This window comes from Eupeodes corollae, chromosome 3 (assembly GCF_945859685.1).
Source record: "Eupeodes corollae chromosome 3, idEupCoro1.1, whole genome shotgun sequence".
NCBI classification, from domain to species: Eukaryota; Metazoa; Arthropoda; class Insecta; order Diptera; family Syrphidae; genus Eupeodes; species Eupeodes corollae.
Window position 1 is genome coordinate 77948424 of NC_079149.1, and position 25641 is coordinate 77974064.

General features: G+C 30.1%; 2 protein-coding genes across 11 annotated transcripts in view; one reads left to right on the top strand and one right to left on the bottom strand.

The window, feature by feature from the left end:
* The window catches only part of LOC129951965 (major facilitator superfamily domain-containing protein 6), a 39539-nt gene that overhangs the window by 8070 nt on the left and 5828 nt on the right, over window positions 1-25641 (bottom strand). For 3 of the 10 annotated variants that reach the window (XM_056064362.1, XM_056064356.1, XM_056064358.1), the window contains exon 2: window positions 1410-1760. In XM_056064362.1, the coding sequence (XP_055920337.1) occupies window positions 1410-1470 (61 nt within the window). In that variant the 5' untranslated portion in view covers window positions 1471-1760. The other 7 variants (XM_056064355.1, XM_056064359.1, XM_056064360.1 and 4 more) reach the window with 7 other exon arrangements.
* On the top strand, window positions 11179-25504 carry LOC129951964 (transferrin). The gene is made up of 3 exons (XM_056064353.1): window positions 11179-11852; window positions 23284-23651; window positions 23711-25504. Exons 1-3 carry the CDS (start codon window positions 11735-11737, stop codon window positions 25370-25372), a joined length of 2148 nt encoding a protein of 715 aa, XP_055920328.1. The 5' UTR covers window positions 11179-11734; the 3' UTR covers window positions 25373-25504.

A 25641-nucleotide genomic window follows, 5' to 3' on the forward strand; every position in this document is an offset into this window, starting at 1 on the left:
CCTGTTTCGAGGTTGCTTTGAATATTGAATGACACATCACATTGGTTATTTGCGACCAAATTTGGTCATTATTTTTTCACTTGGTCAAATGGTCATTTTTTATTCCACTTGGTCATATTTTTCGTAAACAAAAAAAGAGGTTCGTTTATTTGAGTAACGAAAACGGAAACAACGGTTAAACTAATTAAAGCAATTTTGTGTACATAAAAACTTCATTAAAAATATAAACTCTTGATCTGAATTGGACTTAGGAAACAGAACCGTAATAAATTTCAAAATACCTTACTACTTTCATACAATTATTGTAAAAACAAACTCTTTATATTTTTATTTATGTATTTAGAATTTTTAAACCATCTGCTAATAGTTATTTAAATTAAACCTCAGTAATAATAATTTAAAAAATATATCCAAAATAACTCCAAAAAGTTTTTTGTCGGATTTCGAAATTACAATGTCATCCTTAATTAATTTTTTTTGGTTTAGGGTGATCCCGAAGATGATATTTTTGATAAAAACACAATCAACGATAAAATTGACATTATGCGATTTTTGGGTAAAAGTCAGTTTTTTTATTTTTTGGAATAGTTTGTTAAAAAAAATCCTTTTTTTTCAGGTTGGCAACCGTGCTTCCAATATGTAATTTCTAAAATGGCACTTCTGTCAGCTACAGCTGTTATTTTTTCTCATAATACAAAAAATATGAGTTTGAAATCGAAAAAAAAATAAATTTATCGCGGAACATGCTTTCACAGGCTATAATTACCAATAGGAATCCTACCAAAATCAAATGTAATTTGTTTGTTGACTTTTTTACAGCTGTTAAGCTGTCAGGCAAAACAAATGTTCATCAAATTTCAACTAGAGCTTCCGTTTGGAGTCACATTACGTAACATTACGTTATTTCCTTACGATTGTCAAATGAAACTTGAGGTCAAAGCTTCATTGTGAAAGCATGCATTTAATTCATATGGCTGAACTCGTAAACGTCAGGCAAAGCCGAAGCTGAAGCGTGTTTGTGATTCAGCCATAAGAGTTCCAACGCTTTATAGTCCAGCGACTGTAAACATCAGACCAAGCGTTCGAGTCGAAAACTTTGATTATTATAGTTAGGCCAACCGCATCTAACAGAAAATGGCCTTCTATTAAAATGACAAAGTAACTCGACTATTAGAACTTGATCTAGAAATTAGTTAAAACTTAATGGAGTTTTAGTTTTTCAAAAAAGACTTTAAAATTAGATTTTGGCTCAATTAGAATGTTTGTATAGAGTAAGACTTGACTTCATATGAAAACAATATTAAAATATTGATTGGATAATCATACAACAAATAAAAGTAGGTACTCTTTTTCGACGAACATACAAATATAAATTAAAATTGAAAAAAGAAAAAACTTTGTATACATACCAGCCATAAAAAAGAAGTAATGGGCCTTGATTGGAAGCAGTTTTTCATTTATTTTCACCATGATTGTCAATATTGTAGTTGCCTTAAACTATGTTTCTATCAAAAGTGTTCCTTAAAACATGAACTATGTAAAACTTTGATTAACACACTAAAGGCTAATATTTAAATTTGTAGTAAGATATCATGACTTTTAACTTTCTAGTCCTTTTTTTGTAACAAGGGAAATCACATTCCAGAGTTCTTCAACAAAACCGTCTAGGCAGACAGAATATCCGGTGTGGTTCTCACGGTGACAAACACTCACAAAGTAGCTTGACAAATATGACAAACTTAATCGGCATGGCACATCATCTAGAAGAAATAAAAATATAAATAGATTAAGAACAATGGTATGTATCGCAAAGGTAAATATGTAATGTATGTAGGATATATACACTAAATATAAATGTCCATTAAATTTAACTGCTAAATATACTAACTATAACTATTGTTGTTGTTTTTCTCTACAGATGTCATTAAACGAACATTTTTATCTTATCTATATATATGTACATATACTTAAGTGCATACTAATGATTAAAACACAGGCTGATAGTGTACGAGGCAAATAAAAGTAACAGTACAAATTTAAAATTGATTGCTTTATTAGGCTAGGATATCGTTTTATGATATACTTTAAGATTAATTTCAATCAAATGAAATAATAAAATGTAAAATTTTAGCAGCCATTGAAATTACAACTTTCTGAAATTATATTCGATGGTTCAAGACTCCAACAAAATCTAAGCACAAAAAAAGTTATATTAATTTTCATTAAAAGCGAATCCAAAAGCCTTCTCAATTGATACTAAAGTGCTCTTAAAGGAGTTTTAAAAAATAGCAAAAATAGATGCTCTGAAGGTTTTAGGATGAATTTTGCAAAGAGCATGGACAGGTTCATTTGCAGTCAACTTCGTTCTTTGAACGTACATTTTGACCCAGGCAACTAGTTAGTTTTTCAAGTGTCATGAATTTCAAATTTAGAACTTTACTTCGCAAATCTCTACTTTAAGTTCATAGTCCCAAACAAATTATTGTCTACAAAACACTCCTCAAGCGAGGGACCCATTACAGAATGTATTAAATGAAGTTGTGCTGAAAATAAATAAAGTTCAGCCTAGTTGAATGAAAAAACATAATCAACTGTCATTTTGATAGAAGTATTTAGATTTGACTAAATAAGTTAAGGAGATATTTCTTGACTAACTTTCCAGTCAACTTTCCATTAAAGTTGCCTTAGTTGGAAGGTCATTTTTTGGCAGCTGGCCAAAATGATACTAAAAACTTGCCTCACTTGTGTCATCTGAACTTGTCCCATGTTACTTGGATCGGTGAATGGAAACGCGTTGTTTTATCTGGTGAAAAAATTTGTAACGTTGGTTACAACTTGTATGTCCATGATCTGAAAAAGGATGAGCTTGTATTGGAAAGACATCATAGCCGCACATCAGTTGTAATTGTGTGGGGAGCTATAACCTTCTATAGCCCAATTGACTTTGCCTTGTTGTTAGAAATTGAAGTCAATCAAAAGACGTGAAACTTTTGCCATGTTCCCTATATTCGCCGCCCTTTAACGTAATTGAAAGCGTTTGGCCATGGAAAGACAAGGACACCTTAATTGAAGCTTTTCGTGATTCCTGAATTCAATTTTCCCGTGATAAATAAAAAAATTGAATGTTTCTATTCCAAATTGTTTTATAGAGTTTATATCCGAAAATGGCGGACATAGTCATTACCAATGTAAAAAGAGGATGCGACCAACACTGATAACTTCCCATCCCGTGTGTCGATTCGTCTTGCTTAAAAGTTTGTAGGTTTTTATTGTTGGGTTAAAAAAGTTCTTAGTTGAATTATTATTAAAATTTTAAAAATTATAATTCTCATATAAAGAAATAGTTTAGTTTAAAAATCAAGTTTTGTTAAATAGATTTTTAGTCGAAAACAAAATTACCAATTTAAGTAGCATTTCTTAAATTTTTACAAATTGCATGAATGAAATTACTTTGGGAGATGTCAGGAATCGAACATCAATTTTTACCAAATTTGCGTAATATTTCTTGTAAATTTTATATTTTTTATAAAAAACGGACTGTTGGATTTTTATAAAAAAAACTAATACATGTCGGAAACAATATTTTCTGTGAAATAAAAAGAGTTTGAAGACAGTATTTTTAATTTTTGAAAGCTATTTGAGTCGGAAGTAAATTTTCACCAAGTTTTTGTATTGTTTTTAAAATCTGTCAATAAGATTTTTCTCAAATTTGTACTGAATGTTGACAATATACTTTTAAAAGATAAAAGTAGTTCAAAGTCAAAACCTCAAAGTTTTGAAAAGATATTTAAGATGGAAATCAATTTTTACCAACTTTTATTAATTTTTTTTAGGTTTTTATTTTTTGTAAAAAAAACTGTCAATTCTATTTTTTTTTCAAAATGTTTTTAAAACAATATTTCTTTTTTCGTTTTTTTTTTTTAAATTTATAAAAACACCGAATTGTTTTTTTTTTCAAAAATATACGAACGACGAAAAAAAAGTACACTCGAACGCACATACTTCTTTCTAAAAATCTTTTATTTCAACTCTAGGGACCTTGCAACGTCGAGAAATACCAAAATTTTAAATTTGACAAATCGGACCCATTACAAAAACTTCCTAGGGGAAGTTAAAAAACGTTATAAATAAATGGTGTTGATAACCTTTTTAATTAGTTTATGTTTTGATCTTGAGGAATTCCAGCGCTGGTTTCCAATTTGCCCTTTTATTTTATAATGGTGAAATACGTCCTTATTCATCGAAATTTAAAGTTTCCTGGTACAACACTTCCACAAGCTATATAAAGCAAAAATGGGTTCCAAATTTATGGCCTCATCCTAGTGGTTGGCATTGTACGTACAGTACAAACAAAATAATAGGAACGAACTTCTCTTGCAACTTTTATTATAATTTAAAGAGTATATACAGTTATTTAATGCAAATTTTTGTAAATCCCTAAATACATGGTAGTTACAGCTTTATGTCTTTGAAAGTGTGGAATATCATACATTTTTTATTTTTAACCATATGATGTCCTAGTTTTTGGCCTTTAAGCTTTTAAGTTCACACCAGAGATGTTCTATTATTTTAAAATCAAATAACTTTTATGGACATGGTATAAAATTAAAAATTTCACTAAATTGTTTAAAGTTTTGAGCCAATGTGTCATCAAAAAAATATTATTTCTACACTTTTTATAAGTACCTCGGTTCTTTGTATTGCTTGAACTTTCATTTAAAAGGCATGCCCTTTTCGGCAAAAAGCATCATTTTGATGCTTAGAAAATTCGTTTCTATAACACATACATAGCACATATTTTGTCTTAAATTTAAAAAATTAATCCAGAGTTGAAAATACTAGCCAAAAATCATAGTGCTTCCACCAAATGTTTTGACTCAGTGTATAATAAATAATATAATTTATAGTTCCTTGATACTTATAAGGATTTTTGGTTGTATTTTTCACCAGGGGAAAGTAGTGGGTATTTTCACAATTCCATATTTTTAAAATAGAGTATGGAGAGTTGTTAGGGATTTGTTTTATTTAGGTGTACTATTTAATTTATAAAAGAAGTTACAAGTGATCTATTATATTTTTCATGTACAGCAGAGTTAGTCCGAATTCAGTTTGTGCTTTCAATTTATAAAAATTATTGAAAGTCGAAATTGTTTGTAGGTTGTTTGGGAGTTCTAAGGTTTAATATATATTATCAACGTCCCAGAGGCATTGTCACATCGGTGGGTTTTATAAGTTTCAGGAAATTTGTATTTATCAAGGCTTACCTATAGTTGATGTTTATTTATCATTGTATAAACATTACAATTCAAATATACACGCATACACTTCAACTTTTTAATCTTCAAGCATTGAAAGATTTGGAAGGTCAACAAAACCAATGCAGCCCTTATTTAAATAAATGGAATCATTAACCCCGTTAAATATACATTCGTTGATATAGCTACTATAACTTTCAGATACGTTTTCCGATGCGTTTTATTCACCCATATCAAAATGCAAACCAGTTCTGTATGATCTGTAACCTGAAAGCAAAAGAAGACTGCTATCATTTCATATGAACATACGAACATACATGCAAGTCTATTAAGACCGCAAAGATCTAGAAACCATACAACTTTTGAACTAAACAAATTTGCAAATATTGAATGCTTATAATTTCAGAGTACGCTTGAATAGTTACCTTTTTTCTGCAAACTTTTTATTACAAATACAATTTTTATACTGCACATAATTACACACTTTTTGTAAAATTTTGCTAACTATAGCAATAACTTTTTAATTCTTACTGTCTTTTTGTTGTTTTGAGTAGAAGAATGAACTTTACCTACTTTAAAGTGCAAAACTTTATGAATGAACTTTACCTACTTTAAAGTGCAAAACTAAAATTTGTCTTGATTTTTCTGTTTATTTTCGAAATTTCAACCTAAAGATTATCGTACATTTAGTTTGTTATTGTTTATTTATTGAAGCTAAAATCGAATTTTAAAGCTTAAACAAAAGCACAAAATAAAATTGAAAACAGCTCTCGCACACAACTGACTTACTTGTACCACTAACACTGAATGTTAAGTAAATGAAACTTGATAAAACCTATATAAAAAGAAATAACTTTGAAGATAAGAGCGTCCAATGTTAATCTTAGAAGAAAAGTATAAAAATAATGGGAATAACTTAAATGAAGCAACGTACCTTATATGTTGAATTTGATTAGCTGTACACTGACATGTGTTCGAATAGTGTTACGAACAGAACAAGTATCTTAAGATCTTAATAACTATAGTACTTTATTAATTTCGTGTGAAAAATGAACATTTTAAAGCTTTTTATCTTTCTTACTTAATAAACACATCGTTTGGATTTCGAATGCAAATAGAAATTCATTTAGAAATTTGTCGTTTTCGTATATATACATGTAAGTATATAAATAAAATACATTTATACCAATCTTCTTCCTTCCACGTTACCAAAAACAATCATTATCATATGATTATTTGTTAATTGAAATAGCCTACATAGAAGGCGCGTTATATCAGAAAAGGTTACCTCGATACTGGCAATCATCGTTTAGAAGTATCTAAGGACAACTATCTTTTAATCTGGGGGAGGAAAATTACTTTAGAAATGAGCTCTCAGTTCGTAAAAAAAGCCTTATTTTTAATGTACAAAATTTAAGACCTCATAGATCTGACTTAAATGAAATCTGCTCGCTTTAGAACCTTGATCAGGACGAAAACATTTTACACTTTAAATCGTTATGTGCCATCTTACAGGATAACCGGAGACTGTATTTTTACAAAAGTTTGCTTTCATAAGATAAATATATCAGTGTTTTGTCTCTCATGCGAAAAACATGTTTTGAATCAAGAAGTTCAGCATCCGAACTTTAAACACTTTAAAAGCTCCCTTTTAAGCAAGGCTGGTATGCGACCCACACTGATAACTTTCTATATGCACCCGTCAGTTGATTTATCAAAAAGTTCAACAAAATATTAATAACAGCATTTTGTGAGTAATAAACAAATTGTTCTACTGATAATTGAGTTGAAAACCTTTTCCTAACAGTTTTTTGTTGTTCTTGTGAGTTTTCGTGTTTTGTAAAAAACCTTGTCAATAAAAGTTTTCTAAAAAATTAAATAAAAGTTAGCAACAATATTTTGTATATGATAAAATAAGTTTGATTTCAAAATCTATTTTTGATCTAGAGATATTTTAAGCGAAAAACAAATTTTACAAGATTTTTGAATCAAAAATCAATTTTCACCAACTTTAAGAACCATCTAAACAGGCTAGGTTCATAACCATCATCGACTTACTTAACAAACTTTTTGAACTTGACGAAAACTAGTCCCGTATTTATAAAGAAAACATAGTTAAAGTTAGTTATTTCAGATATTCCGGACTCAAATGGAACGGTAAGAAACTGCCTTTAGTTTGAGTTCGGAAAATTCTTATTCCATGGTGTACTTTTCCTAAACACAAGGGCGTCTTTGGCCTTTTGGGGCCCTGGGCCCAATAGGATTTGGGGGCCAAAAATAGTAGGTATAATAAATTTTTTTAATTCTTTAGGCTAAAAAATCATTTAATTTTTTTTTTAATATTTTTATTTTTTGAAAAGAACTAAAAAATAACATAAAACAGATACTTTTTTATGCTTTTATATTTGTTTTAATTTACCTTATAGTTGATTTTTGTTATTTTTTTTTTGTGCTTTTGGTTGATTTTTAAGGTTTTACATTTTTTTTAATTGTATGTAAGCTTACTTCTATCCAGTTGAATTTCGAAAATGAAAGCTCTTCACTACAGTTTGAAACCATCAAAGATAAAAAAAAGTCTACCGGTAGTTTCTACATTTGGAAAATGTTCCTAATTTCTCCACTGTAATTGGACTGTTCAATTTTGATATTGTAATAAGATCTTCATTTACATCTTTATTGAATTCTTTTAAATACCTTACATGGTGCAGGCATTCTACTTTAAGTTCTTCTGCATTAATATCTATATGGTATTTTTTTTAAAACTGTTCGCAAGAATTTTGCAACTCCACTAAAGTCAAATATTGCAATCGACAAAAGGCTTTGAAGGCTTTTGCTGGTTTTATGTATTCTTTCTAATATTGTGCTTCAAATTTCTGTTAAAATGAGGAACTCCAGTTTCGTTTTTTGTGCCTGGAGCTTGCACTGGATCGCTACAGATAGATGTCAAGGCTTTAGTAATTTGCTTATAACCATGATGGAGTGCGATAACTGCATCAGCTTGTGCAGCACATCTTGTTTCAGAAAGGCTTTTAAGAACTCTATGTGAACCTAAACATTCATTTAATTTATTCCAGTGATGAGTAGAAGCAGAAAAAAAGTTGTACATTTTTTAAACCACTTGAAAGAAACTTGTTGCCTCCAGCACACAATCTGCATCAAGACGTAACAAGTTAAGAGAATGTGCTGCACAAGGTACAAAGTTAGCAAATTCGAACTTCTCCTTTAATCTTGCTGTAAAACACGGGAGCTGAACTAATTGCAACTTTGTTTTTTTTTTTTATAAATACGGGGGTATGACTTCATTAACGAAACTAACATACATTTCTATAAGACATAATTACAACTTGTATGAAATGTTTTACAAAAAAACTTTCTCATTTCTTGGGGCCTAAGTAATCATACTCTACCTGCACCCAGCTTTAGGTCCCGTCGCATAAATAGTTATTTTTTTTAATAATTTCTTTTCCATTTCCAACTTTGCTATACAGATGAAAAGTCAGAAAGATGCAAGAATGGCTCTCAAAAAAATTGCGTGGGCGTTTTTTTTACCATAGCAGTTTAAAAAAAGGTGAAAAGTTTGGCTAACTGTTAATATCTTACGAACCAAAAACGCTAGAGGCTTGAATTAAATTTTATATAATATATTGTAACGTGATACCAAACAAGTATATTTTTTGAAAAAAATCCAATTAACAGTTATTTTTATAAATCAAAACAACTGAAGAAAAAAATTTGTCACTTCGAAAATTTTACGAATACCGATTTTGTGCAACGAAAAATAAAGTTTTTAACATCTGGTAAAACTTTGAGAAAAATCGAATTGACAGTTTTTTTACAAAAAATAAAAACCTAAACAAAAAAATTAATAAAAGTTTATAGAAATTGATTTTCCACTCCAAATTCTTTTCAAAACTTTGAGATATTGGCTTTTAACTACTTTTATCCTTTTAAAAATATTGTTTTTAACATTCAGTAAAATTTTGAGAAAAATCGAATTGACAGTTTTTTTTACAAAAAATAAAAACTTAAAAGAAAATTTATCAAAATTTAATAAAAAATAATTTTTGACTCAAATATCTTTTTAAAACTTTAAGATTATGGCTTACAGCTAATTTAATATTACAAGCACTATTGTTTTTATTATTTGGACAAATTTTGAGAAAAATCGAATTGATTGTTTTTTTACAAAAAAGAAAATTTAATAAAATTTGATAAAAATTGATTTCGACTCAAATTTCTTTTCAAAACTTTGGAATATTGGCTTTAAACTACTTTTATCTTTTGAAAAATATTGTTGTCAACATTCAGTAAAATTTTGCGGAAAATCTAATTGACATTTTTTTCTACAAAAAAATATAAAACTAACAAAAAAACAATACTTAAACTTGGTAAAAATGTACTTTCGACTCAAATAGCTTTACAAATATTAAGAATATTGTCTTCATTTTTTTTTAATATCACAGAAAATATTGTTTTCGACATTTAGTAGTTTTTTTTTTAAATTAAAATCCAACAGTTGGTTTTATAGAAATACAAAATCTTCAAAAATCGACAGACGGGATGGGAAGTTATCAGTGTGGGTCGCCTCTTTTTATTTTTGATTTAAGAAACTATAATTTTTTTTTCCAAATTCGATATCTTGAAAATGGGTCATTATTTTTTATATATATTAATAAGTTCTAAATTGCTGCATTACAAAAATATTTTAAAACTTAAATGGAAGAATTGTATACATATAAAATTAATTTAAAAAAAAACGCTCTAACGATTTTCAAATACAAATTTTGAGTTTTTTTAAGAAATCAAATGGGATTTAATTTTTTGAAAACAAACTTTTTTTGCAGGACATTCATGCATTTTATTTCTCAAAATATCTTTTGTTTGGCTTTGGATCGAAATTTACCTTTTTTAAGTAGTTTTAATATTATTTATATTGTTGATGTTATTTTTACTAAATTATTAAATTTTTCTTAGACGGCAACACAAACTTTTTTGCATTCAAAATGCTCCAAGTTTGTATTCTATTTTCATTCACTCATTCGTTTACTCTTTAATTAATCTTTACTTTTAACAAAGGTTACAGTCTCTTTATTCTCTCTGGGCTGCGGTATATTTGTAAGAGAATTTACAGTTAATTAATTAAAAAAAATAGTACTGCCGGTGGTGTATTTAAGAATTTTGCTTTTTGATTCTTGGAGTTCCAATTGCACAGTTTTATTTAACTTACATCTTTAATACATGGTTTGTAGTCGAATTACAATATATTTATCAGTGAGATGCTGTAGGACCTTTCTAATATTTTACTCGAAAAAATCGTCGCCCAAAAGGTGCAGCCTCGTCTCATGTGCTCTTTAGTTAGTATCGTCTCGACTTTAGGCTTTATGAGACGAATCCGAGACTTTACACGCTTGAAGTCAAAAACTTGGTTTATAAGTTAGGCCAACATCAAAACCAACTTACCGACAAATTTTGAACTACCAGTTATACGATGATAATAGTTCATAAGTATTCTTCTTTCTCCTTGATAATACTGAATGTGATATAATTTTATCACGTCAATAACATTAAATGCATTATCAAAAACCTGATCAAGTCTACCTTTAAGCTTGAAGTAATTGAAATACAATATTGTTGTATATTTATGTACAACTTAATCATGAAGAGATCTCGATAAATTCCCCTAAAATATGAATCATCTATAAAATTCCCCCACATGAATACCTCGGCTTTAAAAAACCCAGCTCATATATTTAAGTAGAGCTTTTTATAATACGTGTTGTTTGAATTCTACATTTATCAATAATTATATTTGTGTTAAAGATGTTAACCGAGGTAAGAACGATTGAATTAATAATTTTCTCATTCTAGCTGTGTATTATAGCTTGAGGGTTTTTAGAGTTCAAAAACAGCAATCGAATTATTTTTCTATAGTCACACAAGTTGATTTAAGCTCAGCGGACGTATAACAACGTGAAAACACTTACCAGATCATTGAAACCGATTGGTTAAAGACTCGTTTTGAATCTCTTTTTAATTAACCAAATCTTTAAGATACAAAAATATTTATGTTCTCATATCTACCTCTCGTCCTATAATTAGGCAAATTTGACCAAATGTGCGAAGTGTATTCTGACTGAGACGGTCGGCTAGGCTGTACAGTACAATGGTTTTTTAATGGTAGTCGCCAATCGCCATCGCATCTCCGGTCGGTCTCAACTATAATCCGAATTTAGTTCGTGATTTAAGTTGGATTCAATCAGTCAGTAAGCGGACATCGTTCATTTGAGAAACATTCTTAGTGCTGTGGCTGTAGCATTAGTTATATTATTAAACTTTAGAGCGTGGTTAACGGTTATCACATGTTCATTTAAATCGATTTCTCGATGATAAGAAAAAGCTGAACTAAGCTTTATATTGTGGGCGTGTTGAAGTGTACGATCTTTTTCAAAACAAAATTACAAAACAATATATTGTTGTAAATGAGTTTCATTGTTGTTCATGTGAAAATGAAACCGATTCGATTTTTGTTTTACTTGCTCGTTATAGTTTCTTTAAAAGTTGCGTCTTCTGAAAAATCTTGGAACGATGATGGAAAAAGTAAGATTACTATTTTTCTTTTTAGTATTTTAACACGTCAGTTATATTTAAGAAATATTATTTGGGAACTAACATTTAAAATCAGATGGGGGAAATATAAAAATCAATGTCAAGCGACACAAAAAGTTTCTTGTGTGTGGAATGTGGAATCGAATTCTACGAGTTTTTTAATTTTATACAAATTTAAAGAATTACCCAGTTGTTGATAAACTACATTATACATATGTGTGGGACAAGGTGAAAATTGTTATTTGACTATATTCGTTTTAAAATGTACATATTGATATTTTTTTCTTCTTAAATCAAGTTCTTAAATGATAGGTTTAATCGTGTTTTTTATTGTTTAAATCGAATATCAATTATAAAGTTCTAACTCTTTTCGTAATATAAATATGCAAGCTTTGGAAAATAAAAAATTCTTATAATTGATGTTTACTACGAAATTTAAATCAGTACAGATTCTATGTGAAAATTAGATATAACATTTCGTATTAACAATCACACAAAATTTACAGACAAATTAAAAGCGGAAGATAATTATTCAGAAGATTATTATTTTAATTATTTATTTCTTTACAATTTCCTAGTAACTATATTTATGTACATAAAATTGACTCTTAAAATACTGTTGTTAATAAAAATACGTGAACAAATTTTAATTACTGAATGACTGACTACTTACCCGCAGTCGTAAATGTGTTAACCCAACAGAAATACTGATATTGAAAATTATTAACAATCTATCAACACATAAAAACGTTAATTTACCAAAAAGAATGTGTTTTGTTTTCGGTTGACAAATGTCAGTATTTGGTACGTGAACTAAATTAACTACATATGTAATCAATAGAAAAGAGTCCAAAGATTTGAAAATACCCACAAGCTCTAAAATATGCTTTAAGGCACCTGACACCTAATCTTTTTTATGTTTTTAAAAAGTTTTTAATTCCTAATTTATTATTGATTTTAAACTATTAGTTAGGGCTAATGCGCTTTAAACATGCTTCTAAATATAATAGATACAAAGTTTACAAATCTTAATTTCTTTTTAACAGATATGTAATTAAATTATTATTCGCAAAATTTGCATATATATTTGCATATATCAGACATTTTTCTTAAAAACAGTTTTATGTATTAAAAGTGATTTGTATGTAAATCTCTGCATATGGTACTTTTTTTAAACGACACATTTCTTCCGAAGTAAAGTTTTTTTAAAATAATTTTTATGAAATACTGATTTCGAATAAAAACAAAATAGGTCATACAAAATTATTATATGGAGTAACTTCAGAAACCTTATATTTTTGATAAATATATGTACAGTTGTTTAAAAAATAAAGCGGACAGGTTTCATTTTCCACTTAACACCGCAAATAAAAAATCTTAAACAAATTTAAAGCAAAAGGGTTCATAAAATATAACAAGCAAAAATGTATTCGCAAGAACGGTTTCTTAAAATCTAAGTTTAAAAAAAAAACATTAGCATATTTTACATCAAAAAAGAAATTCGCAAAAATAATAATGAAGAAAATAATAACAATAAACTAATATTTTGTAGGCAGACCTTTGCTCTTTTTTTACCGCATTCAACCTTTTTGGCATTGATTGGACAAGTTTTTCACGAAAAGAAGCTGGAATTTTGTCTCATTCACATTTTAAGGCCAGTTCTAGGTCCGTTTTGTCTGAAATGGTGTAGATTTTCAGCTGGTTTTTCAAGTAGCTCCACATGTGTTTTATCACATTTAAGTCTGCAGACTGAGGAGAGGTTTCAAGCACACTGCCACAATTATAAAGGAGCCACAAGCGTGTGTTTTGAACTTTATGCTTGGGGTAGTTGTATTGGTAAAAACAATATTCATCTCTGATTCACAATTTTCGCGCACTCTGGTTATTGTCTTTCACAATCTGAATATATTTATATTCGTCCAAAGTTTCGTTTATAAACACATGAATTCTTGGACTAGAAGCGGACGCCGGACATACAACCCTAAACCATAACTGAGCCTCCTCCATGTTTTACAGTTGGTCGCAGATTTTTTTCCCTGAGCTCTTCATTTGGTTTTATCCATACATATGTTTGTCCATCAGATCTGAATAAATTAAATTTACTCTCGTCTGAGAACAAAACACATTTCCAGAAAGAAAAATCTTTACTTTGAAAGCAAACTTCTTTCTCTTTATTCTGTTTTGCTGGCTAATAAACGGCTTCCTCCGGGCAACTCTTCCATGGAAATTGCTTTTTCGTAAAACTATTTTTACGGTTTCCGGATTGACATCCTCATTTAAATATTGTTTTACCTCAGCTGTTAACTTTGGTGCACTTATTAGAGGAAACTTCTGCACTTTCTTAACAACCCAACACTCATCGGCAACACTTAATTTTTTTGGAATTTGTTTCTTTATACCTTTGTATAATGTTCCCTATACATTAGAGGGACTTCTTTTTGCAATTTCTGCTATACCACGAACCGATTTTCCTTCTTCAAAATGTTTAATCACAAGTTTTCGCACTTCCATTGATGGTTAACCACGTTGTCTACCCATCTTGACTTCCGTTTTAAAATTGAATATATAATATAATTGAAGTAGCTGCAGTTGTTCAAAACTTATAACAAGAAAATCTAATGGGCTCGATCAAGTTAAAAATCTATATTTAAAAATGTATAAATCTATTCGTCATAAATGCTTGCTTGCAAATTCAATACTTTCCTACTACTTGGAAAATAGGTAAGGTAATACCAATTCTCAAATCCGGAAAACTCTGTTAGGACTGAAAGGTATAGACCAATCAGTTTACTCAGCAATATCAGCAAAATATATGAGAAAATAATTAAAAACAAAATTGTTAAAACAATAACTGATAACAACTTATATCCAAATGAACAAGTTGGTTCCAGGCGATACCATAGTACATCTCATCAAGTGCTTCGTATAAGTAACTTAATTAAAAGCAATCGCTCTCAAGGTATGTCTACTGGAATGATATTGTTAGACATCGAAAAAGCATTCGAGTCAGTTTGGCACAATGGTATTATTTATAAAATTAATTCCCTCAATTTTCCACCTTATCTGTGTAAAATTGTTCAAAGTTTTCTTTCAAATAAATGTTTTATGGTACATGTAAATACAAGTGTGTCAGAAATAATACATTTTGATTTTGGTATCCCTCAAGGATCTGTCCTTTGACCGACCTTGTATAACCTGTATACCTCTGACTTTCCCAAATTACCATCCTGTGAAGCAGCAATTTTTGCTGACGACACTGCAATACTTTTTTTTAGCATAGGTATGGTCTCAACATTGAGATGAACTTAAATAATGCGATGAGATATAATATTGGTATAATACCAATATTACAAACGATGGAAAATCAAACTTAATGCTGACAAGTTACAAGCCATCTTTTTCACGAGAAAAAGAAAAGCTTGTTATCTCCCAAGGAATAATTTGCAAATTTTAGGTAGAGCGGTTTCTTGGGGCAATCAATTGAAATATCTTAGTATTTTCCTTGATTCTAAGTTAAGCAACCACTTTTAGTCGAGAATAAAACGATAATTTGTAAGGTTATATTTCAGGCAATTCTTTTGTACGGTTGTCCAGTATGGAAAAGCGCAGCTAAACTCATATAAAAAAAACTACAAGTTGCTCAAAATAAAGTTTTAAAAATGGTGCTCAATCTACCCTGGCATCATTCCACCTTAGATCTCCAAGTAAAGGCGAATGTCGAATTGATCGAAGATAGAATAATTAAACTCATAACAAAATTATTTGATCGACTTGATCTTGCTAAAAACAATTTGGCTAGTGAACTAAATAATCAAAATTAAAAATTCTATTTTTGTTTGTGTTTTTTTACCTGTGATATATATGTATGTATTAATGTAAACTGATTTAACTGATTTTTAAATGCATGTATTTATTAATTTAATTATTATTTATTTATTGTTTCTTGGATTATTTATTTATGTATTTATTTATTTATTTACTTATTTATTTATTTATTTGTTATATTTTTTTTATTTAGTTACTTACTTATTACTTATTTATTTATTTACTTATTATTTTTGTTTAAATTATTTATTTATTTATTTTATTTTATTCTATTTATTCAATTATTTACAAATGTATGTAATTTATTATATATTTATTCATACTTATCGTTAACAAATTATCATTTATTCATGTATTGGTTCATCTGTTAACCTGTTACACTTCATACCCTTACTAGCTTTATGATTTTATTATATTCTTACATTAAATGGAGTTTTTTTAATTATTTTTTCCTCCGGCCAAAATTATATAAACCTTATTCAAAATTTATAAAACTTATATACATATACTAAAATGTTCATTTAGTTCTGTTAAAATAAAAAGAAATTGCAGTGCTGACAAGGTCCGATTTCTTTTTTAAGATCAAAATAGAAATATTTGGAATAAAAAAATTAAATTATTTTAGTTTTGAATGGAATCATCGTTTTTTTTCCATGCATTTAAAATACAAGGTCAGAAACCTCTGAAAAAAATATCCATATGAACACTTTTGAACATAATTTTAATGAAACATTTTTAAAAAACGACGAAAACATAAGGTGTCCGCTTTCTTTTTTGAGCAACTGTATATATTTGCTACCTAACAATATAATTTGAAGAAACCTTATGAATATTAAGAGGTAATTGGTTTTCGTTATTGAACATTTTGTTTCAAAATTTAATAGGAGCTATAACTGCTCATTATTATGAAGTGATAATTTCTAAAAAAAAATCATTCCGTTGCGACGCGTAGGTTAACTCTCCGCACAGGCCGACTGTCCGCTCCTAAGTAACTTATTTTTCAAAATTATCATACAATCGCCATTGCTCTATTGATACTTTCTTGTGAATTAATAAAATTTAGCTGAATTTATATATAAGTCAAGGGGTTTGAGCGCACTATGCGATTCCTTTGCAATCAACTGCATTCTTTAAACGTACATTTTGACCATGGCAACTAGTTAGTTTTTCAAGTGGAATAAACTTCAAACTCGGAACTTTACTTCAGTTGAACTATACTACAAACATAATTGTCCACAAAACACTCAAAGAAATATTACTTATTCCTTTTCTAATCTTTCAAGGAATCCTTTTACACAAAACATAAAATGGAATTGTGCAAAAATAAATAATGACTGAATCACAACAGCTTCGGCTTCGAGGTTGCTTTCTATTATTTCCTCCCTCCAAAGAGCAAATATTTTTTTGTTGACATGTTTTTTACGGCTTTGAGCTGTCAGACAAAGCAAAAGTTCAGATAATAGAACTAAAGCTTCCGTTTGGAGGCACATTCCTTTTTTTTCTTACGATTGTCAAACGAAACGTGAGGTCGAAGCTCCATTCTGATATTGAATTCCTATGGCTGAACTCGTAAACGTCAGGTGAAGACGAAGCTAAAGCGAGTTTGTGATTCAGCCACAAATCATAAAGAAATAAAGTTCAGCTTTCAATAGGATGAAAAAACATGATCAATTGTCATTTTGACAACTTTCCAATCAACTTTCCAATAAAGTTGCCTTTAAATTAAAATGATTGTTGAAACTTTCCATACTTTTAAGTCCCTTATGTCGCATGAACCTGCCCAATATCCTATGCTTAAACCTTACAAAAGAGGAAATTGTATTCCAGATTCAGATTGTGCAAGTGCCCTCTCTTCCCAGTCTGACCATAACAATTAATGAGAATTTCCCAAAACTAAGTAAGATGCTAAAATTATTTAAAGTGTATTTTAAAAATATAGATTAAAACTTAAGAACTATGTATGTTATGTTGGGTTTTGAAGTGGTAATTAGTGTAAGGAAATTTTAGACAAGATTCCAAATCAGAAAAACAAAATCCTTTGGAAAAGAAAATATTTGTTGGTTTCTTTAGCAGAAAAAGATCTTAATTTTGCTGCCCAGTGTTATTAATTAAAAATTATTTTCAAAAGTCACGTTGATTCACATTAAAGTAATTTTTCGTGAGGTCGTTAAAGTTTCGCAAGTCAAAGCATTGAAAACTATAACTTAAAGTCACGTTGACTAAGGCAAGCATCAATGAGAGCCAACGATTTATGCATTAACACTGTAAATACGGACGTTGTTAGAGAGAAGTCTGATTTTTTGGTGGCCAATGCTTTTGTTTTTCGATGATCTTTGTGAAAATCCATTTCTTACAAAATGATTTTCAAAAGCAAATATTAAAAATTGTACCTGCCTGGGACGCGCTAAGAAGTTTTTTGATTTGAGGTTTCCTCACCAAAGTTCTAATATGCTAGTAAGCAAGTGTTAAATAACTTATGGACCATAAAAGCTACAAAAACAAACTGAAATAAACCTGTTCATCATAAATATAATCTTTTTTTCAAATGAAAATAATGACCTCATAGTACATTAAAAAAATAACAGTTCATAAAATTAAAATCGTATTTAATCAAGCAAATAATGCTTTGCTATGTAATTTAAGGTTTTTTAGCTTTAATATATAGTTATATTGTATATTACAGCTATAAGATTGTTTCCAGATAAAGTGAAGAATTAAATTCAAGTTTAAGGTTTAAATGTAAATTAAAAGAGTTTATTATTTTGTGGCCTTGGTTTAACTATAGATATGTAAAGATAAATATAAAACCAGCACAGCTAAAAATAAATTGTATTATATTCAAATCTTCCTTAAGCAAAACAATTTAAGCACACAAAATGTGGATGTGGAATGAGGATCATCCTCGTTATGCAACTAACTGATTTCTCAAGCGCATGTCATAAATCAAGATTTATTTTTAACCTTGAAAACAACTTCTCAAACAAAAGAGTTCAGTAACATGATTCAGCTAAGAAGTTAACAAGATCTTCTCATGAGTTGTTTGTATAAAATGGGTTTGTACATTTTACACGCGCTCGGTTGAAATTAATGTTTATACACATTTTTAAGTCAACTTTTTCTGTAGGTTAACTTCTTTTTTAGTTGTTCAATTATATTCAAGAAGGTTAAATAATTAATGTACCCACACACTTTAAACGTTTTCCATTAAATTTTGTATGTTTTTTTTGTGACGGTGATTTTATTAAAGCCTCGTGTGTTTTTATTCTAAGAAATACTAAGGACCTTCATTTATTATGAAATTGGGATTGATTTTTTGATGATTATTTTAAATTTAAGTGTTTATTTCTTATTGCATCGTTTGTGTGACACAAAGAATATGATACAAATTATTTTTAGCATTCTGGTTTCTAATATTCACTTTGATTGAACTTGAATTTAATTTTAAAATAAAACATTTGGTATTTTTAGTAGGTATTATGCAAATAAAATAAAGGATGTTTTTTTAGACGTTTGGCTTAAGTAAGTTTCAGAATCACCAGCCCAGAGATTGGACTGATTATTTATAATTCTTACATTAAAAATTTATAATATATACTTTAAATCTAAAAACTTAAACTAGACACCATAGTTTGATCTGCTAAAATTAGTATTCAATGGTTTCTGGAGTCTTACGACTAAAACTAAAGTTTAAACTACCAAGAACTGATGGTGAGGAAATTTGTCCGTTTATTATTCCAACAATAAAACAAAACTGTAAATACATCCTATGATTTGTCAGAGAAGGAAGATTTATGAGAGAAAGTCTTTGTGAATAAGTCGTTAATGTTGGAATGTCATGAAACCATGGAAGGGATCGTAGACAAAAACGCAAAAATCTTTTCTGAATGGCTTCGAGTCTTGTGACGTGTACGGCCGGCGTAGGTAGTAAGGTGACCATACTGTACAAGCACATTTCAATGAAACAAAAAGTAATTTTAAAACATATGTATCACGGGAATCACGGCCAAATCTCTTAATAAAACCCAAAAGTCTATTTGCTTTTTTAACTATATAGTTAATATGTTCATTGAATTTTAGTTTAGGATCTAAGACAACACCCAAGTCAGAAAATACATATACTTTACTTAAAGGACAAGAATCAAACATGTAACTAAAAACGATTGGAATTTTTTGCGGGTAAGACTCATGGTTTTACATTTGTCAACATTTAAAACAAGACGATTATTATTGCACCATTCCCTGAATAATATTTAGTCTTCTTCCAAGAGAAGACCTGACTACGTAGCGTTAATTTTTTTTTAAATTACGCTACATACGATTGACTAAAACTGGTAAGGTATCACAGATAGTTTAGCAGTAGGTCGGTAGTTCATTATTTCGTTTTAGGACCTTTTTTGTATACTGGTATTATGAAGAAGCTCTTCCAGATAAAAGGAAACAACGAGTTAAAAAGAACACATAACGGGTGTGGTAAATACGCAGCATATTTTTTAAAATGGATGATGGTACACCGTCGGGAGCAGGACTAAAACATTCGTCAAGTTGTAGGATACTATTAAGGACAATATCTTCACTTATAATGAAATTGATAGAATTTAAGTGGGGGAAATTTATATAACAGTGGTAGATGTGTTAGGAAAACTAATAGTATTATAATCTACAAAGGTATCTTTGAAGTAGTTTGCAAACATGTTCACAATTATTTTTGGCTCATTACTATTTGATGTTGAATAAGTCATTAAGTTAGGTGTTTTTTTTCTTACAATTAACAATTTTCCAAAAACTATCAGGATTATTTTCAAGGTTTAATTCAATATTATGAATGTAGTCATCATATAGGGTGTTAGAGTAGTCAGTGTAAAGTTGTTTTATTATAATGAAGGTCCTATAATCATCATCAGTTCCTGTTTGATTGTTCCTTTTGTTTTTTAAGTTTTTAACGTGAAAATCAAACCTTGGTGGAACACTCAAGTTATTTCGAGTCTTTTTAGATGGAATCGTTTTGAAGATTTAAATTACAAAATAAGTGAACCCAATTGATCGTACATAATACGTTAAAAAGGTTTTCAAAACTACACCTTCTAAAGTTGAATTCCAGTTTGTTGTTATTAGATAGCATATGAGGTGAAGCCATGTTTAAATTAAGTGCTAAGTCTAATTCAAGACAATTTTGACAGCAGAAGAAATCACAGGATCTTCAGAGCATATAGTTTCGGAGAAAAATATCAGATCGAGTGTTTTTCCAAAAATATTTAAAGTTATAAAAAATATAAATGATTGTCTTACCTTTCAAAACGACTTAAATGATTTTGACTTATGGTGTAATAAAAATGACTTATAACTTAATCTTACCAAATGCTCAATTTTAACTTTTACTCGTAAGTTAAGTAGTCTTTTGTTTGATTATTCTCTTAGTGGCAAGAAATTGTCCAGGGTAACTGAATCTAATGATTTAGGTATAATTTTTGATAGTAAATTAAGTTTTGAACCGCATGTGATGCGTATTGTTTCGAAAGCAAATTCTATGCTTGGTTTTCTAAAACGCAATTCCTTGGATTTTAAAGACCCTTATACTCTTAAAGCCTTGTTTTGTTCGATTGTCCGTCCGTTACTTGAATACAATTGTATTATCTGGAATCCTACAGTAAAAAAACTATCTGATAGAATTGAAAGTGTTCAAAAAAACTTTTTAAGATTTGCATTGAAAAAATTTCAAATGTCTGGTAATTTAAATTTGAATTATAAAAGCAGATGCCTTTTGCTTGGAATGCATACTCTTGAATCGAGGCGCAACATGTACAGTGTAATGTTTATTCGGGATATTTTGTGTAGTGATATAATTTGTGAAGATTTAATATCATATATAAATATTTACACACCTAGCCGGTAACTAAGGATGAGACATTTTATTTTTGAAATTCCTCATTCTACTAACTATGGACAGCGGGAACCAATATCTCACTGTTGTAAATTGTTTAATATATATTATGATGATTTAGATACCTTTTTGTCTAGATTACATTTTAAAGCTCTTTTACTAAATCTGCTTCAATTGTAATTTTTATTGATACAAAAAAACTAATATTTAATTTTATAACTAGTTCGTAAGCATAAATCTGTTGATGTAATTATAGTAGATTGAATAAATAAATAAATAAATAAAACAGTTATTCACACCATTGAGTTGATTAAAGCCACATAAAGACATACCATCTGTTAATAAAAGTTTATTTGAAGATGACGTGTTTATTGGTAACCAATTGACTAATTGGGTAAATTACAATCACCAACAACCAGTACTTCGTCTTCAGGCTCAAAAACGATATAAATACTTTCTATACAGTTGTTTAGTTTTTCATAAACCTCGTTCTTGGAGCTTGGAGGTATATATGCTGGTACAGTAAATAAAAGTCCTGTTTTTTTATTTTTAAGCATAGTATTTCGATGTCTGTTGATCGAAAGTCGTCAATCAGGTAACCAGTGAGAGTATTGTTGATAGCGACAAGAAGTCCGCCACCAACGGTGTTTGAATCGTCTGAGTTATTACGATCACGTCTAAAGACTTCATAAGAGGAGTCAATAAGTTCTGAGTCCGAGATATAGTTGTTGAGCCATGTTTCCGTCAATATTATGATATCGTGAAGAACATTGTTAATTTTTTTTGTAAACCATGTTGGTCTTTCTCCGAAGTCCATTTACGTTTTGGTAGTAGATTAATATCTTTTTAAGGTGCTTTGACGGTGTTTAAGCGTTGTCCGATACTGACGAAAAGGGTTTTTCGACTTATTCATAAATTCATGAACTATTACTCCTTTTGGCTAAAACGATGGTGAATGACGTATATAAGAACAAATATTTCGTTCCAAAAGAGGTGGTTGGTCATACACATACCGAGAATATCGAAATGTTCAGGACGGAATTTAATGAGATTATCATATTATGTCGTTGCAGTTCCACATCCGAAGAAGAGCGATGTAAGTCTGAAAACGAATATGAAAGCTAAGAGTATTATTGTCAGCGAAACCATGTATTAGAATAGAATTTGCAGACAAAAGATCATTAATAAAAATGAGAAAGATGGGCACACCAGCATTTATTTTGTGGTTTTTATACTTGCCCGCATCCAATACTACTACTTGTATTGAACTGCCCAAAATTTTGCTGCTCTTGGGATATGGCAGTATTTTTGTCGTTTTGATGGTTTCAACTCAATCGTAGTTTGAGTTCCATTACAAATTGACTCTTATGCACCCACCAAAATCGACGAGTTTAAATGTTTGAACCACGTTAAGCTTGTCCTTGTAATATGATCGAACACTTTCAAAATCGTTTATGAAAAAGATAAGATATTTGATCTGTTTTTGATCAGATTTTAGGGATTTATTTATTCCCATTGTCATCAACCTTGAAGCATTTTTCCAATAAAAATACTTCTTGTTAAAAGAAATCTTGAAAATTAATTACTTCCATGGAGGATTCAATATTTTGATTTAAACATTTTATGACCATTTTCAAAATAAAATATAAATAAACGCATCTTCTAATATATAAAAAAAAATGATAAGAGATCTTTTACGAATATTTATTTTATTTTCAGTTCGCGTATGTATTGTCGAAGGCCGTGGAAACTATAGAAAAACTCCATTATTCTGCCCAACACTAGAAGCTCAAACTAACATGGAATGTGTTGTTGGACTAGATCGCTTGGATTGTGTTCGACGAATTCACAAAGGAACCGCTCATTTTGGGGTTTTTTCTTCCGAAGATCTAGTCGCCGCCAGATGGGCTACCGTAGAAATTCTAGTCACAAGCGAATTGCGTTTTCACGATACTCCATTTGAGTATGAAGTTGTTGCTGTAGTTGATAACGAGGCTGACATTCATTCTGTGTATGATCTAAGGCAGGCTAAGCTTTGCCACCCGGGACATGCTCTTGAACATCACTGGACTGAAGTTTTAGCAAACGTATGTTTTAAAATAATCATGACTTTTTCAGATATTTAATAATACTCTGTTTATTTCAGTATTTCGAATCGCTTCTTGTGCCAAAAACTTGTGATCCGAATCTTTCATTGACTGAAGATCGAATCCGTGCAAGTTCGAATTACTTCGGACCAAGCTGCAAAGCTGGTCCATGGGTTCCGGATCCGGTTCAAGATAGAATACTTAAAAGGAAATATCCGTCACTTTGTCAACTCTGCTATGATCCATACCGTTGCAGTGTGGGGGACAAGCATTGGGGTCGTCGGGGTGTCCTCTATTGCTTAACTAGTGGTGGAGGTGATGTTGCTTGGGCAAGACTCGATGATGTTAAAAGCCATTTTGGTTTCAGCGGACTTCAAGCTCAAGCAGATCCATCTGAATACAGCTATCTCTGCCCAGACGGACATCTTCAACCGTTAAATTCGTCAAGACCCTGCGTATGGGTATCAAAGCCATGGCCAGTAATTGCTGCAAGACGAAGTCATGCAGCACAAGTTCGTGAATTAGTTAATGGTTTGTCTCATAATGACACGAAGAGCTGGCAGAATGCCTTGCTTAGCTTGCTGGAGAGCTACCACGTGAACATTAACCAGTTAGACAATACAATTCCTATCGACGATTATCTTGATCAGGCAACAGCATTTCAAAGCGCTTACAGTTTTCCTGAGTGCAATCCTCCAAGATCGATTGTTTTTTGTACCACATCAATTATCCAGCATATTAAGTGCTCATGGCTGCAAGAAGCTTCCCAGGTGTATGGCATACAACCCAACATTCAGTGCATTCGCTCAGATAGCCTAGATACATGCTTAGATGATACTATGTACCAAACAGCTGATGTTGTCCTTGTAGACCACGAAAACCGAGTAAGGGCTCAAAGAGATTTTAAACTTAAGCCTCTACTGTTCGAATTTGCTGAGGATATGCATGAACGCTATGCCACTATAGCAGTAATTCGAAATGATTCTGGATTCAAAAAGTTTGAGGACCTTTTAGGAGCCAAGGCATGTCTTCCATCATTCGAGGGTGCAGCACATTTATCGGTTTTAGAGACAATATCTTCTATAAATAAGCAGTCCATACCAATTTCTGAATACTTTTCAAGAAAATCCTGTATTTGGAATCCCCACTTGGACAACGACTGTTCCCAAAATTATAAAGGTGAAGAGGGTGCATTGCGTTGTTTAAAAGAAGGGGCTGACGTTGCTTTTGTTAGCTCCCTCACATTTAAAACCTTTTCCAATGGAACAATGAATTCCACTTGGATAAAAAGCAATGATCGCAAAGCCTTCAAGGTTCTCTGTCCCTTTGGACCAAATGAAAAAAAATCCAAATTTGAATACTGCTATTTACACTGGACACCTCGAGGCAATATAATGGTCCATAATGCAACTGTCACGAGAAGAAACGAAATTTATAACTCCTTTCGTGAAATGGATCGCTTATTTGGTAAATTTTACAAATCTCAAACTACACCATTTACTATGTTTGGTCCTTTCGATAAAAGAAATAATGTCATGTTCCGAGATAAAACCGATGGACTTCGTGGTGCAACGGATCTGAAAGGAGATCGATCAGTTCGATTAATGGAAGATATTTTTGAGAACTATATTGCCAAAAAATACCCAACTGGTGGAACACGTTCGCTTTTTAGTATAAGTTGGATGATTATAATACCACTTGTTATTAGTTGGTTCTTTTAATGACCATCACAATGAAAACGTAACCAATCGCAAAAGTATTGCCAGGAATAGACTTTTTCCTTTTATTCTTCCTATACATTTTAAATTAAATTGTGATATTATTTGTAATAAAAAATAACTTGTTCAACGGTATTAATATTTAGTTACACAATATTGTTTAATTTATTTGTGTTTTGAATGTCGTTTTTGCTATTTTTACTCAATAAAATGAAACAAAAATGAAGATCGTCTAAAAAAGATCCAGAGATACAACTTAGTAAGAGCAGTTA

Bases quoted from the DNA above. Each gene is read 5' to 3' on its own strand.
- LOC129951964 (XM_056064353.1), top strand. From the start codon at position 11,735: ATGAGTTTCATTGTTGTTCATGTGAAAATGAAACCGATTCGATTTTTG. The intron at 11,853-23,283 runs GTAAGATTACTA...TTTTATTTTCAG, and splicing joins TTGGAACGATGATGGAAAAA to TTCGCGTATGTATTGTCGAA. The intron at 23,652-23,710 runs GTATGTTTTAAA...TGTTTATTTCAG, and splicing joins GGACTGAAGTTTTAGCAAAC to TATTTCGAATCGCTTCTTGT.